The 15,219-nt window shown below is 52.8% G+C and overlaps 1 protein-coding gene across 1 annotated transcript; it reads right to left on the reverse strand.

The window, feature by feature from the left end:
- Positions 1–2,819: 2,819 nt before the first annotated feature.
- Positions 2,820–11,070, reverse strand: Aldh3a1 (aldehyde dehydrogenase 3 family member A1). The gene is made up of 11 exons (XM_055594115.1): positions 11,043–11,070; positions 7,971–8,137; positions 7,011–7,242; positions 6,467–6,552; positions 5,986–6,194; positions 5,211–5,328; positions 4,817–4,958; positions 3,995–4,161; positions 3,472–3,571; positions 3,114–3,244; positions 2,820–3,015 (listed from the first exon to the last, which is right to left on the reverse strand). Exons 2-11 carry the CDS (start codon positions 8,130–8,132, stop codon positions 3,001–3,003), a joined length of 1,362 nt encoding a protein of 453 aa, XP_055450090.1. The 5' UTR covers positions 8,133–8,137; positions 11,043–11,070; the 3' UTR covers positions 2,820–3,000.
- Between the last annotated feature and the right edge of the window lie 4,149 nt (positions 11,071–15,219).

Genomic DNA, 15,219 nt, shown 5'->3' on the forward strand with positions numbered 1-15,219 from the left:
TGGGATCCCCACACTCCTTTTTCCCAAGTCAAGTGTATCTACCTCTGTCAAGAGCTCATTATGCACAGGGGCTCAGGGGCCAACAACAGGCAGATGCCCTGTGCTGGCACAGTGAGAAGTGGCAATTCTTGCTGAGCCTCCATTTATTTCCTCATGGCTAGATGGGTTCATGCCCGTAGTGCATGTGTCATGAAGCCATCTGCTGAGAGCCATATGAAGACAAAGAGAAAGTCCATCTCTTATAGCCATCCGATGTAACCCAACACCGGTTTTCTGATGAAGGCTAACTAGGCCTCAGGAGAGAAGACTCCACAACACTTATCCATTGGCACTCAGCCTGACTGAGTATGTGCCATCAAAGAAGACAACCGTGTCTTACCTGCCAGCAACTCAGAATGTTCCTGGTCTTGGAATCTTCTGAAGAGACCAGTAAGGTAAAATGAGGTCATGTGGGTGACCCGAGTCTGATCTAACAGGTGTCCTTCAGAAAGAGGCATTTCCCCCATGACATCGGGCCACTTTGGCACCGGTGGGCATGTGTTGCCAGGCTGGGTGTGGCTGTCGCTCACAGGGCTCAGGGCTGGGTAGGATTGATGGTTACTTTTCCCCTCCTGTAGCTTACATCGTGCTTTTCAGCACCACGAAAGCTAGTGGCGGGGATGAAGCCCTGGCCAGTACCAGCTTGGTTTCTCCACATTCTGTGACTCAAGTATGTACTGTCTTCAACAGTAGGGTCTTACCATAAAGTTCTGGAGGGAAACCAGGGTAAATAAATAATCTGTAATGTGTGTGATATCTTGAACCTCACCAGCTCAAAAAGAAACGACCCATTTCTGGCGTTGGTCTTTTTATTAGATGGCCTGTGATGTCTGGTAGGGGCATTGCTACCCGCTATTGAATAATTCCACTTAGTTCACTCCTGTCCGTGAATCCTCCCTAAGCCTTTAAACTAAAGTACTGTATTCTGTCTTGTTTCTCTTGAAAAGCTCTTCCTCATGACCTCCTGGGTCTCTTGAAAACTTCCCTGACAGCTATGGGTATTTCAAATAAAGCATGTGTGTCAGAAGATTCAAAGCTCCATCCACAAATAAGAAAAAAACAAAAAACAAAAACGTGACGTTTGTCTTTCAGACAAGTTTCTAGCTCCATTCATTTACCTATGAAATTTATAATTTCATTTTTGTTATTTTATAAATTTTATTATTTTAAAACCTTGCAAATAAGTGAAAACATCACACCCCAAAATTGACTAGACCGGAGTCTCTATTCTCAGTGAACTTCTGTACAGTGTCGCTATGGTATTTCACTGTTTTACACTTTCAGTATTGAGTCTATTTTATGCACTTGTCCACCACCAAAACAAACAAACCAATAACAAAGTTAGAACTAGAAACAAATTAGCTTTATATTCTCTTTCATAACGTGTGTCCATCACCCGCATTCAATCTTTCCTCCCTCCCTAGTATTTAGCCTTTCTTCTTCTCTTTTGTCTGTGCTATGCTGTTAACCTCACGTACATTTGTTTACATGTATACATATATCGTTGGCTAGAATGCATCTTTCTGTGATCATGTGACCTTGTTCAATATTGTATATGGTAAGTCCATCCTTTTTCTGTGTGAAAATGCTTTAACTTCATCTTTCTTTAGAGCTAAGAAAGACATTTTTGTATGTGGTCAAATCTCTCAAAGCCGGCAACGGCCATGAAGATACTTGCGTCCCATGTAAATGCTCTTCAAAAGGTTGTGGAAGCGGAGAAAGCCTTGAGTGCTCATGTATAGAGTGGCGTGAATTCGTATTGTTGATGTGCCCACGTCAAAGTTCCAATGCCTCAGACCCATGGCCGGAAGACCATCCCCTCCCTAGGAATCGATGGGTCTCCTGCGCAAGGTTGGGACTCTGAGACTTGTAGTCTGTGGACTGCACAACGGCAGGATTCTTGACCTTTCTGTCAGGACGGACACTGTCGGTCTTGCGGACCACAGCCTGTGAGCCACTCTGCTAAATCACAGGTGCATCCGTCCTGACATGGCCATGCTAATCAAGTCTTCTTCCTCCGCCGCTCGCCACTACTCGTCTTTCGTTAGTGTGCTGGGACGGGGGCCAGCACACTAACGACAACTCAGCCTGGTTGACTGTGCTGCTGAGGGTGGCCCCTGCGCATTGTGGGTTACGATGATAACAGTTGCCTGTGGTGCCTGATGAGTCATCTTTAACACCAGGTCCTAAACCTCCACCTTGGGTCATGCTAGCTTGACCACGCACTGAGCGGGCATCACAGGAGGAGGCATGAGGCTTGATCACACATGCACAGACCTGCAATCATCTCTCGTGCCTTAATCCCTCCTCGGAGAGGTGCATTTGAGTGTTCGGACTCTGCCTCTGAGCTCAGCCACCTCATAGTGAACTTCCTCTTGCAAAACTCTTAGTGACTGGAGGCCAAGGCAGTGGGTGGGACAAGCCTGGCTCCGTAACAGTGGGGGTTTTGGTACTGACCACTGTGCTGTCACACAGAGGCCCCCTTCCCAGATGTCATAACTGATTTGAGAAGAGTAGGCCACCACCTGGTTCCTGAGCCACTTGGTCATGAAGGCTCAGCCTCCTCCATTTCTTTTCATCGAGACACTGGGAATGGAGCTGACATCCCAAACGCAACACGGGGAAAATAAATGGCATCCCCAACTGTGGCCTGCCATCTCACAGGCCATGAATGAGCTACCGTGGGAGGAGGGAGCTGTGTGGGCTTGTCAGGGTGACCAAACCCTGAAGGACTTGGGATCAGGGTACCGAAAGAAGTACAGCATGCATGAAGCGTTTCCTTCAGAAGGTTTTATTGATCTCTGTGCCCAGCAAACAGCAGGATTTGGAGGGGTGAGGTGAAAGCCAGCTAGGAGTTGAGCACATGCACGGGGCAGCAGGTGGGTGAGAAGCTAGGGTGAGGCTCCAATGGCAGTTCTCCGACGACGGGGCAGCCAGCAACAGTGAGGCAGTGTGCTGCGCTCAGTGCAGGGGCATCTGTGAGGACAGGGAGGGGACGTGAGACCCAAGGCCCCTGTGCCCTTGTCCTGTGCAGTCCACACCCGTCAACACCCAGGGCCTTCCTTGCTCCTCACCTTGTCTGGGCTTGGGGGGTACCTGGCCTTGTGAGCATCTTCATTCTGCAGAGACCTCAGCAGGCAAGAACGGCGGTGGGAGAAGGTCTCAAAGCTTTTCTTGCCATGGTAGGCCCCCATGCCACTGTTCCCTAAATGAGAAGATCCCAACCAGTCTTACACCCACGAACATCCTGAGCCTTCTGGGACAGCCAAACCTTAGAGCATCCCTTAGGACGCCTGTGTCAGGCACAAGAGTACCCAGAAAGAACCTCATCCCAGCTGTGCTGCTAAATGGCTGCATGACCCCAAGCTTGGGACCCCTGGGAAAGGCCAGAGCACCAGGTGACTGGTACTAGGATCTGAGCACGAGACTTACCCACGCCCCCAAAAGGCAAAGTGGACACAGTGATGTGGACGATGACATCATTGGCTGTCACTCCACCACTCGATGTCTCTGTGATCATTTTCTTGATCACCTGTGTAAAGACCCAGGCAGTTGCCTTGCAGTCCTGCGTTCTCCCCGCCCTTTCTGAACGCGTCTTGGAGCCCCGAGAGCAGGGACTAGTGGAGTCTGAGCCCCAGCCACCAGCTCTGCCATCCTTAGCCCCTGCCATGTCCCCAGCCCCATGCAAATATCTCACGGCCCTCAGCACTGTGTGGGGAGATAGCCACGATTCCACAATCCTGTGGCGATGGCCACCTCATCCACAGCTCTAGGAAGATGGGACTGTCCTAATCTTAGAGATAAGGCCGAAGAGGCTCGGCCCGGTTAGGTGGTTTGCGCAAGGTCACACATCTAATGGATGAGGAAGCTGCAAACTTGAACCCAGGCCTGTGGGTCCCCTGGCCCCCTTGCATGTGGGTGCTGTGCCTGAGAGGCCAGGCAGCCCTAGGCCCACCTTGTCGTTGTTGGAGAACACATAGAGCGCCAGGGGCTTCTCGCGCTGGTTGATAAACTTAATGGCCTCCTCCAAGTTCCGGACACACACGATGGGCATCACTGGTCCAAAGATCTCTTCCTGCATCACCCGGGACTGGGGGTCCACGTCCACCAGGATGGTGGGAGCTGAGGCAGGAAGTGAGCCGGAGTCTGTGCGGAGCCACCCCAGCCCCCAACGCATGCATACACGCATGCCAGTGCCCACATCTGGCTCCTGCTTGTGTTCTTTTGCAACCAGAGCTGCAAGCTTATGTGGGGCAGAGGCAAGACCCGAAGCACTCTCTCATATCCACCTCCTCCAAACTCCCTGGACTCCACCATGGCAAACCCCGGGGATATCTGCAGATTAACCTGAACAGGGGAACAAGTTCTAAACAGTGAAGGGACAGCTATTACATCTGCTGATCCTCCCATGTGTCCATCCCATAATTCTCCTGTCTCCTTGGTGACTGGAGAGCTACAACTGCCATTGCCTGAGCTAAGGCACTGGGCGCTCCTCCCGGCCTGCCCCTGCCTTGAGCTCTCGTGACCTCTGCCTGCTCCAATCCCTGCCCCTTTCACAGACTGAAGGTGGAGGTGAAGCCCTTGTCTCTGACTCCTGGGAGAGAGGTTTCTGGGGCTGTATGGATTCCTTAAGAGCCATGCTCTGTGGCTGCCTTCTGAGAGCCCCAGAGCTTTCTGCAGGCCTCCCTGGGAAAGCCTGCTCCCTGGCTCTCTGTGCTCACTTCCTGTAAACTTGCTGTAGACCCGGGCAGCCCAGGCAGACGAGCAGAACACACACCTATGTATCGTGACGCTGCGTCCCAGGTGCCTCCATGGGCTACTTTCCGGCCCTCAATCAGGTCTACGACCCGCTGGAAGTGACGGTCATTGATGATTCTCCCATAATCACGGGACTGCTTAGCATTTTCCCCATAGAAGTCCTGAGAAGAGATGGAACCTCAAGGAAGACCTGGCCCTGCCATCCCCACGACTTCCAAGCTGCTGGGCAGCGGTGGGCAGCGGAGTAGAGCTTTTCCCTTCGTTATGCTCTGACCCTTCCCAATTCTCTGCAGTGTGTGTGCGTGTCTCTTTTATGAGAAGCACCTGTTTCTCAAAGTCCTAGAAGTTGGTTGAGGCAAAATAACACCGGGCATGACTTACAATTCTTATTCCCACCCTCGGGCCATACTCACTTTCAGTGACTTTTTCAGCTTCTCCACAATTTGGTTCTGAATGGAGGGGTCACAGAGGATGTAGTCTGGGGCCACACAGGTCTGGCCGCTGTTCATAAATTTCCCCCAGGCAATACGCCTGTGAAAATGCAGTCTGTGAATCATGGGTGTTCCCTTGGGAACGTCTGCATGCTCAGGAGCAAGGCGCTGAAGGCTGAGTGATGGAGGACAGCCCATGGGCTACCTCCTGCCACTGCGGGTCATTGAGCTGCCCAACCCCCGCCTCACCCACAGGGGTTACTGCAGCCAGTGTGTTTAATGTCATAAACACAGTGTCGGTGAGGAAATTCTGAGGACCTGGGGTAAGTGCTCTGTGACTTTGGTTCTCAGAGCCTTGCCTGGTCTCTGGAGTGATATCTCTCCTTGCGCCCTCCGTAGAGGCGGAGGACAGAGATGGCCAGAGGCCTGGCTGGTCCACGTGAGTTCCATCCTGGACTCTGAGCAAGTGGCCCAGCTTTCCAGATTGTGCTTTCCAGATCTCAAATGAGACCTCCTACCGAGGGGTAACTGGGCTTGGGAAAGGTCTCCAGGCCCCGAGCGGCCCACCTTTGCTTTTCCCGAAGCTTCTACGTGGAGCACTGGCCCAGTGACGCCCACAGAGTCAGAACTCTCTCTAGAGGCCCCCTCTAAGAAGACCTCTACCGATGGCGTCCCCCTCAAGGGAGCCACAAACTACAGGATCCCTAAGGGTAGAGACCATCACGATGATTTGGCACAGCACCCCAAGCCCCCTTACCGGCAGGCTACATCTAGATCACAGCTCTTGTCCACGTAGCAAGGGTTCTTTCCTCCAAGCTCCAGGGTGACAGGGGTCAGGTGCTTGGCGGCAGCGGCCATGACAATCTTCCCGACAGCTGTGCTCCCGGTGTACATGATGTGATCGAACCTCTCGGTCAGCACCTCTGTGGTCTCTGGGACACCCCCTTTGATCACGGAGTACAGATCCTTCCAACAAAGAGACAGGGGGGCTCAGCCAAGATCCAGCCTCTCCCCACTCCTCGAATAGGTGTGGGCAACAGCAGACTGGCCGCCCCTCGGCCCCTCAGCTCTGTACTTACCTGGGTACTCTAGCAGGTAAGTCATTCTCTTAGGTCAGGGCTCCACTGACCCTGTTGGTAGGAGCTGGACATCTCCCACCTGGCCTAACAATCCAGCCTCCCATGCATTAAAGCCCTGACCCCCAATACAATTGTCCTGAGCTCTAAAAGGGACCTCACCTTGTCCAGGTACTGAGGGATAAGTGTGGCTAGCAGGTCCGCTGTGTTCTCACTCACTTCAGAGGGCTTGAGGACTACTGCATTTCCTGCAGAAGGCAAAGTCAACGTCATCATCCTCAGGAGACCTCCTCAAAGGCTCCTCCCACCCAGTGACCCAGCCTGGAGATTCCATTCCATTATCTGTACCGTAGGCCGGTGGTAGGGGAGGCCAGACACGGGTGCATGCTGAGACGCACAGGCACACACATAGGAACACAATGTTGGAGCACACACAGGGACACACATGAGCATCTGCCACAGGGACACACACACACTGCGACACGCTTTCCGAGAGGCGCCACCTGCCCCTCAGCAGTGCTGGGGGGCTGGGGGAGAAGATGGGACTCACAGAGAGACGCCCAGGCTGGGCGAGAGAGCAGCTCTGGCTACTTCCGTCACCTATTCGTGGAGAGTCATTCCCCTCCCTCCCCCCATAGGCCAGCCCGGAGGCCTGGTTAGATGGTTTGTGGGGTCATCACAGCCTCCTGTAAAGGAGCTCTCATACCTGCAGCGATGGCGCCCACCATGGGCTGGATGGTGAGGTTGAAGGGGTAGTTCCAAGCACCTATGATGAGGACCACGCCCAGGGGCTCCGAGTGGATGTAGGCCTCATCGTGCTGGATCTGGCGGGTCTTCTCCACCGGCTCATCCTCAGCCCACTCGGGGAGCTTCTTAATTGTGGTGTCAATCTCCTCCAGCACATGGCCCACCTCCTCGTAGTACGCGGTCCATTCATTCTAGGAAGAGGTTCCCTGTGAACTTGAGGCCCAGAGCCAAGGCTCTACTTGCCTTAGGGGGTTGGCTGTTTAACAAGGGGTCCGTAGCAGGGTGGTGGGGTACAGAGAAGGCACAGAAGGGACACAGAGCTGAAGACAGTACATATGCATCTCTTTCTTGAACTTTGGGAAGTCAAAAGAGTGCGTTTTCTCGTTCTTGCCTTACGGTGGGCGCCACGGGGAGGGTGGAGGCAGTCTCGAGGGAGTCCCCACAGCAAAGGGAAAGGCTTGTGGATTTGGAGGCTCCTGATTTTGCTCAGAGTAACAGATGGAGCAACACCAGGGGACAAGGGGGAAAGAGGAAGCCACGTGGAGCCAGATCCCTCTGGAGTGCGGCCTTTCTGGTCCTTGGTGGACCAACCAGGCAAGGCAGGCGGGTTGGGAGGGAGTTGAAATGGATTCGATGAGGAAGCCAGGCCATTGGGATAAAGTGACAAGTGGGAGGGAAGGAGACCGTGTACAATGGTGGTGAGGTGAGGGCGGCCCTGAAAGCTTTGTTAATCCTTTCCTATCCTCACATCACCCCCACCCCCCACCCCAACACTGCCACTGCAGAGCAATCCTTGGTGAATTGGGTGGCAGGCAACTGATGATGCCTTAGGCTCACGGCGCAACCGTCCCTGTGCCTGTTGTATCCCTGCTCCTTCACGTAGCGTCCCCCACCTCCACCTCCACCCCGCCCCAGGCACCTTGTGCAGATCAGCGGCCAGCGCAGCCGTGATGTCAGACTGGTGCTCGGTGATCATGCGCCGCAGCGCCTCCAGCTGCTGGACTCGGAACTGCAGCGGGCGAGTCTTGCCTGTGTTAAAGGCCTCACGGGCCCGGTTCACGACGTCACTGATCTTGCTCATTGTGCCTGGGGATAGAGAGCACTTTGTAGCAGAGGAACTTTGGCACCAGCATCCTGGCGCGGGCTCACCCCGTAACTAACCGCTATGTTGATTTTATTTGGAATAAAGACCTCTCCTAGAGACTGGAAAATGCATTCCCACTGGAAGGTCCCTTTTTCTGGCTGGCTTTTCCGATGTCTTTAGACATCTCAGAACAGATGACATTATACTGCAGTGACCGACACACATCCTCAGCAGAATCTGCCGTGATGTGGAAGGGGGCGCCCTTCTTGGCAACACTCCTTCCTGGTAAACACTCCAGCAGCCAGGCTCGCATTTGATTCCCAGCCCCTCGCCTGTAACTCTAGCTCCAGGGGCGGAATCTAATGCCTCTGAAGGCACTCACACGCAGCCACACACACATACACAACCACACACATAATTAAAAATAATAAATCTTTGCACTGAAAAATATATGATTAAAAATTTTTAAAGTAAGTATTTATAACACGGAAGGTCTGCTTGGGAGTTCCTAGTAACCGCGGCATCCTGAGCGCCCACGAGCCAGGAAGAGCTCACTGTTTGAAGGTGACACACATGGAGAACAAGCCCAGAGTGTGACAGCCCTGTGGCATCTGTGTGATGGATTATTTAGAAAAAAGACAGAAAACTATCAAGCACAATCAAGCTCTGCCTGCCACACGTGTCCTGGGGAAGAAAGAAACAGGCTTCCCAAACAACAGCTGCAGTGTGTGTGCATGAGGGAAAGAAAAATGGAGGTTGCCTCAGTGTGAGGGGAGGGGAGCACCTGAAGGAGGAAAAATCATTGGTGATCTCTCTCCCTCTTTCCTTCCCTTCCTCTCCCTCCCTCTCTCTCTCTTCTCCCTCTCCCAGGACCTGTACCAGACTATACCCTAGCTGCAGTGACCTTGCTTTTCATTTTTTATGGTGTTTGACATTTTGTAATGAGCTTGTTTTCCTGAATATCTGTTGCATCTTTGGGTAGAGACTACATGGTAATGCTGCAAAATTGAACAAAAGAGGACGCATTTAACTGTGCCTCCCCCCTCTTCCCAGGAAGCCATCTTTTCTGCTGCCCAGAGGGCCATGGTGCCAATCCCTCACACTCCTTCCGGAGAGATTTGAGCCAGCACTATATGCCATTTAACACTGGGGTGTGGAAGAAGCTATTCCCATTGTACAGAAATACAGCAAGTGCCTCCAAGCCCAACCCATACAATCTTACATAAATATGGTATTTAATGAGGTTAGCCATTTAATGGGTGCATGAACCCGCCTGGTTTGGGATTGATTCCTTCCACCACCTCCCTCACCCTTGGAGATTGAGCCTCTAGACTTCCTGCCCTGGGAGAGGAACCCTGCTTGCATCCAGGCTCAAACCTGGACATGCCAGGCCCCATTCCTCATGACCCACCAAGAGACTGGGCAGTTCCGGTCTTTCCGGCCTGTGGGCCAGGTGCTTCCGGCTAGCCGAGGCTTCAGCCATGCAACCCTCCAGCAAGACTGCAGTCCCCTTCCTACCCCTGCGGTCTAACCAGGACCACACAGCCTCAGCCACTACCAACAAAAGGTAGGGGGCCCAAAGGGGAAGAACTTCATGGGAATGAAGCTGGGTTGAGCTTACCCCTCAACGTCACCTCCCAAAACTAGCTGGTCTTTAAGAAGCTAGGTCCCGCCGGGCACGGTGGCGCACACCTGTACTCCCAGCACTCGGGAAGGCAGGAGGCAGGTGGGTCTCTGTGAGTTTGAGGTCAGCCTGGTCTGCAAAGCGAGTCCAGGACAGCCAAGGCTACACAGAGAAACCCTGTCTCAGAACACCAAAAACCAAAACCAAAACAACAACAAAAATAGCCAGGTCCCTGGGCTTCCTCTGTGGACCGGTTGACCACTGTGTGGTTCCCAGAGTCGCTGATAGACAGGGGGAACACATTTGATGTTGCACCCGGCACCCGAGTGGGACATGAGCTGGGTTTCCTCTCTCAGGACCAGCCCACCTCGGGGCTATAACATCCTTGCAGGCGTGTCCCACCTTCAGCGGTCCTTCACACTCCCCTCGGTTCTCATAAAACCTCCGAAGAGCTGGTTGAGACAGCTCGGTGGGTGAAATACTGGCTCCGAAAACAGGAGGACCTGAACCCACGTGAAGCCAGATGTGGTGGCACATTTCTGAGCTCTCACAACTGCTGGGATGGGAGGGAGAGGCAGGAGAATCCCTGGAACCTCACTGGCCAGCTGTCTTGTGTACCTGAAGAGCACTCAACAACGAAGAGCAGAGCCTGCCTTGAGCAAGGTAGAAGGTGGGAGCTGACAACCGAGGCTGTCTACTGACCCGAACAAGTCATGGCACACACACCTGTACACGTGCGCACAAGGAAAGGGGAGAAAGAGCAGAGACAGAGAGGGAGAGAGCGATTGAGTTTTAAATGCACCATGAAAACACTCACAGAGAAACGCCAGTGGTGCATCCGTTCCACAGATGAGGAAGGTAAGACTGATAACACTGGACGTGCCATCTCTGCCCTCAGGTGGCAGGCACTGAGGTCAGGCTTTGACCCCACATGCATCTCTCTCCAAGGTGCACTCGCTCGGCTACTCAGCCCTGCCACCTTTCTAGGAGCAGAGAAGCTTGACTGTGCACACCAAGATCTCTCACCCCAAAGCCACCTCTGTTCCTGTGCTTTGTGGGTCCCTGGGACTTTCTTGGCCCAGTGTTGCAGATGACAGAGCTCCAGAGGTCCGGTGCTGGACAGTCAACACACTCAATCAGGAAATGTTGGACCATCAGGGTCTGGACCAGTTGCCCTCAGAGCGGACGAAAGTCTCAGACTCTCAAGGCCCTTGCTTCAAGCAGGCTCCGCTTATATACTTCCACCTAGAGACAAAGTGAGGAGGATGGGGAAGGAAGGTTACCTTTTTCACAGCCTCCTCCAACAGCCAGGACTCCTGGAATGAGCAAGAGCCAAAAGAGGCCATATTTAAGGACCCTCCTTCCCGCCTACTTGGACCCTGGAGTCCTTGCCCAGGAAGTTCGCGTGATGAGGATAAAACAATATTCAAATGTGGGCGCAGCATAATCCGGACCTCTGCTTCACGAAGGTTTTGAAGATTATGTCTCGGGCTGTCTGTTTTGTTCTGTTCTGAAATGCAAGATGGGCCTGTGAAAGTTTGTGTGGGCTCTTAGCCAGCCCTCAGAAGAAGCCTATGTTTGCCCTGGGCGTGGAGGCAAACTGAGTAATTCAACCTGGCACGAACCTCATCCATTTACTTCCAAAGTGCTTTCGCCAGCGGCTATTCCACGAGTCCCCTGTTATGTAAGGTCTGCAGTGAGTGAGCTCCAGCACAGCCTGTGCACAGCACCCAGAAAAGTCATGGCAGAAATGCACATCCCACTCTGTCGCTGCCGTATGCCCGCAGACCAGGGTCCCACTGAAGCACAGACTCACAGCCTGCTGGCTGGAGGTTTCTACAGGGGTCCCCTATAGTGTGTGGATCTGTTGCCTCAAAGATTAGTGGAGGACATGGCCAGGGCCCCCCAGAACTGCTAGAATGTCCTCTCTGGGAGCACACCCAGGGAGGACAGAGCTGGGAGTCCCTTCCTCTGTGTTTTAGCCAGTGTTCTCTGAGCGCCTGCTCTGTGCCACACTGTGGTGTATTGGCTGGCATAGTTGCCACAGTTGGCACACCCCACACCTACACTGTAACCAGGGCTTCTAGGCCTCTTTCTGCCAGGCCCCTTTGCCCTCCTACCTACCCTGCTGTTCTTGCACCTCGGTTCTCGCAGAGGTGCAGAGGTCCCCGCCATGGCTGTGAGCCACAAAGGCCACACTCCTGCCTTCCCCTTGATCTGCTCTGCTCCAGTGTCGTGTCACGTAGCGTCGCTTTGTCCTCTTCAGTCTTTTCCTCTACAGCAGTTATGCCCTCTGGCATGCTGTGTCTACAGTTATGGGTAATAAGATGATTCAGTTGAATTTTCAACTGAATAATCTTATCAAGTTGAAAAACATATATTACAATGCCTAATGCCAACTAATGGCTTACTGGCTTTTGTATTTGCAGCTCTCGTTATCATGGCTATAAAGTGTATCCCTTTGATCGTAACGGGAAAAGAAAAGGGAAAAGTGAAATTAAAAGTAAGGGCTTTTCTATTGTCTCACAGCGACCTTCTCCTCTCTGTTTCCTCCCTTTTCCTCTCCCTCTCTTTCTCCCTCTCCCTCTCTCTCTCTCTCTCTCCCTTTCTCTCTCTCTCTCTCTCTCCCCGTCATCACCACTTGGGGCCCTCTCCCTGGGACTGGAGGTCCCTCCTTAACACTCCTGCCGATATAGGCTGTTCAGCTCTTTATTAACCAATGAGAGGTGATGAAGAACAATTTTTACACAACATTGAGACAGAAGATGCTTCAATAATAATGACAATGCCAAAGTCCAGGCTGCAGCCATATGTCTGGGTGCAGAAATCGGCATCTGAGTACACAGTGCACAAAACCATCTCCCTACAGTATGCCGTGCAAGGCCAGCAGCTGCTCCACGCATATCATGGTTTACTACATGATTTCCTCTTTTTGACCTAATTTTGTGCTGTTTTATTTGTGGTGGCCCCGGGAGCAGTGGCTGAGCTCTTGCACCAGCTAGGTCCATTTAAGTGTGTCTTACAATGTCCAGACAGAGGCAAAATTGCCTGCTGAAAACATACCCTTGTCCTTAATTGACACAGTGTAGTCTTATGCTGGCGAGCACCTGTCTCCCTCTCTGATCCCCGTCCCCCTTCACCAAACAGAACTGGATCCACGGATCCACGACCTGGTAGAAACCCACAAAGTGGCTGCTTAGTAGACATTGTTAAAATGGTGAAATAAAGTAAACAGTGCAAAATAATGTGGAAACTCGTGATGGGAGAGTGCATAGCATGCTGAGCTAAGGGTCAGCCCTGGGTGGAGGAGGGGCATTCAGACAAGGGACAGCAGTGGGTTTGGAAGCACAGGCCAAGGCAAGATGCAGGGAGCAGAATGTTGCGCCTGCTGAGGATTGTCACTGAGACAGTGCGATGTGTCTGTGGCTTGCGGGAGTGAAGAGAGGGACCACATTCTAAGGCCCAGAGCCGTGTAGACTGGGCGGAGCTGGGGGCTGGGGAGCAGCAATCGATAGACAGACAGACACATCTTGATTGGTTTTGCTTCTGTCGTGAGCAGTGGCAGTGGCTCCTTGCTACTGTGTGGCGTGGATCAGGCAGCCTCGGTCAGAGCCATTTAAATTGATGAAGAACAGAATCTTCTTTTTGATTAACGCTTTTGTCTTAGGGCTGACGTGTGTGGCTAAACCGTAGAGCACTTGCCTCGTAGCTTGCATTACAGAAAGACATTATGTTATGAAACATAACATTATGTTTCAGTTCTGGAATAGCTTGGGTTGTAGCAGAAACTCTTGCAGATGCCTGCTCTCCAGTGTTTGCAAGCCCTGATCATCCTGTCTCCCTCAACACCTGGCAGCAGTTTGGACTGTCCTGCTCTGGCTCCTGGCCACCTGCCTGCTCTTCCTGATCACTCTCACTTCCATGACAGCTCCACCAATCCCACTAGACAGGCTAGCGTGGAGTTGGGAAAGGCCTGATTATGTCTCCTCCCACTCGACATTAATTGGCGCCTTTTTGTCACTCTCTGAGAGAAAAGGGGACTTCCCGAAGGCTTGACCCTGGCCACCTCTCACGGCAAACATCAACGCCTGGGTTACACACCCAGACCTGACTTAGGATATTGTCAGCTTAGGTTGGTTTGTTAGCCTCCTGTACGTGGAGGTCTACCTGCAGATAGGAGCATCAGCCGTGAGTTAGAGAAATCCCCAGGGATCAGAATAAGCAAGACCTGTGGGGAGATCCTCAGGCACTCCCCCAGACACCTGAAGCTTCATGTTGGACTGGGAAGCAGCTCTGGTGGGCTGAGAAAGGCGGCAAGTATATGCGAACCACCACATTCGGTGGGCAAGTGCAGGCCCGGCAGGCACCCAGGAGAGTGGGAACTGAGCTAGCGCTTGTTTGAGGGAGGGCCACAAGGACATCAGGAGCTGCCGGCCCGGACAAGCCGCTGTGGTGTGGGCCGCACCTCGCACCCAGCATGGCTGGGTAGGCAGCCACGGGCACAGCCCTTCCTCTAGCTTCAAAGGTCAGGGTTTTCAAGATTGGTGGCATGCCGTGGCTCCCATTCCGGACCTGGTGTTACAGTTTGAGTGAGAAATTCTCCCCACACCGCACAAGCTTCTGTGCTTGAGTATTTGGTCTCTGTCACACTGTTTGGAGAGATGGCAGAAGCTTTAGGACCAAAACCTTTCCATCCACCTGTGTGGCAGAGGAAAGCCACTGAGGATGACTCTTTGAAGGCTGTCCTCACCTCTGGGTCCTCTCCAGCTCCCTTCTTCCAGGTCTAACTGCAGCGTGACTATACCACCTTCCCAGACCACAGACAATGTCATTCCTGCCCCACACCTTCCCCTCAAGAATGCGGCAAAATCCCTCTACAACTGTGAGTCAAAGTTCATCCCTTCTCCCTCAGATTTCCTATGAGCTTCGCCACAGCGACGAGTGAAGTAACTGTCACAGATACCCTGGCTGTCCCCCCACAGGAAAACAGGGTGAGAGGCTCTGGTACCCAGAACTCAGCAGGCATCCTTGTCAGAGGGAAAAAGAGACGGTGGGAAGTGTTGGTGAGAATGTGGACAGACGGGAGCCCCTTGCACTGTCACGGGGAGTGCAAATCCTTGGGGAAACAGTGTGGCTCTTCCTCTGAGGACAGAATACATAGTTATCATGTGACCCACCCATCCCACTACAGAGTATGCACACAAGAGAAATGAGAACACGTGTCTACAGACAGCCTGTACAGGAGAGCTCACGGCACTGTTATTCCTGAAGCCCAAAGTGGGAGCCACCCAAACGCCCACCTATCAACGGGTGGACAAACTGTGTGCCACACCCCCGCAATGGGGACACATAGCCGCAAAAGGGAACGAAGGGTAGACACAGGCCCCAGCGCAAATGAACCTTGTAATACAGGTGAAAGGAGCCGGGTGCACGAATCAGCATGCCTCATGGTTCCCTTAC

The sequence above is a fragment of the Psammomys obesus genome, unplaced genomic scaffold, assembly GCF_907164565.1.
Source record: "Psammomys obesus unplaced genomic scaffold, mPsaObe1.curated_primary_1811, whole genome shotgun sequence".
Classification (NCBI taxonomy): Eukaryota; Metazoa; Chordata; class Mammalia; order Rodentia; family Muridae; genus Psammomys; species Psammomys obesus.

What these genes read in the sequence shown, in the direction of transcription:
- Aldh3a1 (XM_055594115.1), bottom strand. Translation starts at nt 8,132, where the DNA reads ATGAGCAAGATCAGTGACGTCGTGAACCGGGCCCGTGAGGCCTTTAAC. An exon ending in TCCCTCAGTACCTGGACAAG is followed by an intron (nt 6,195 to 6,466) that starts GTGAGGTCCCTT and finishes CTTTGTTGGAAG; the next exon opens with GATCTGTACTCCGTGATCAA. An exon ending in TGTTCTCCAACAACGACAAG is followed by an intron (nt 3,572 to 3,994) that starts GTGGGCCTAGGG and finishes GTCTTTACACAG; the next exon opens with GTGATCAAGAAAATGATCAC.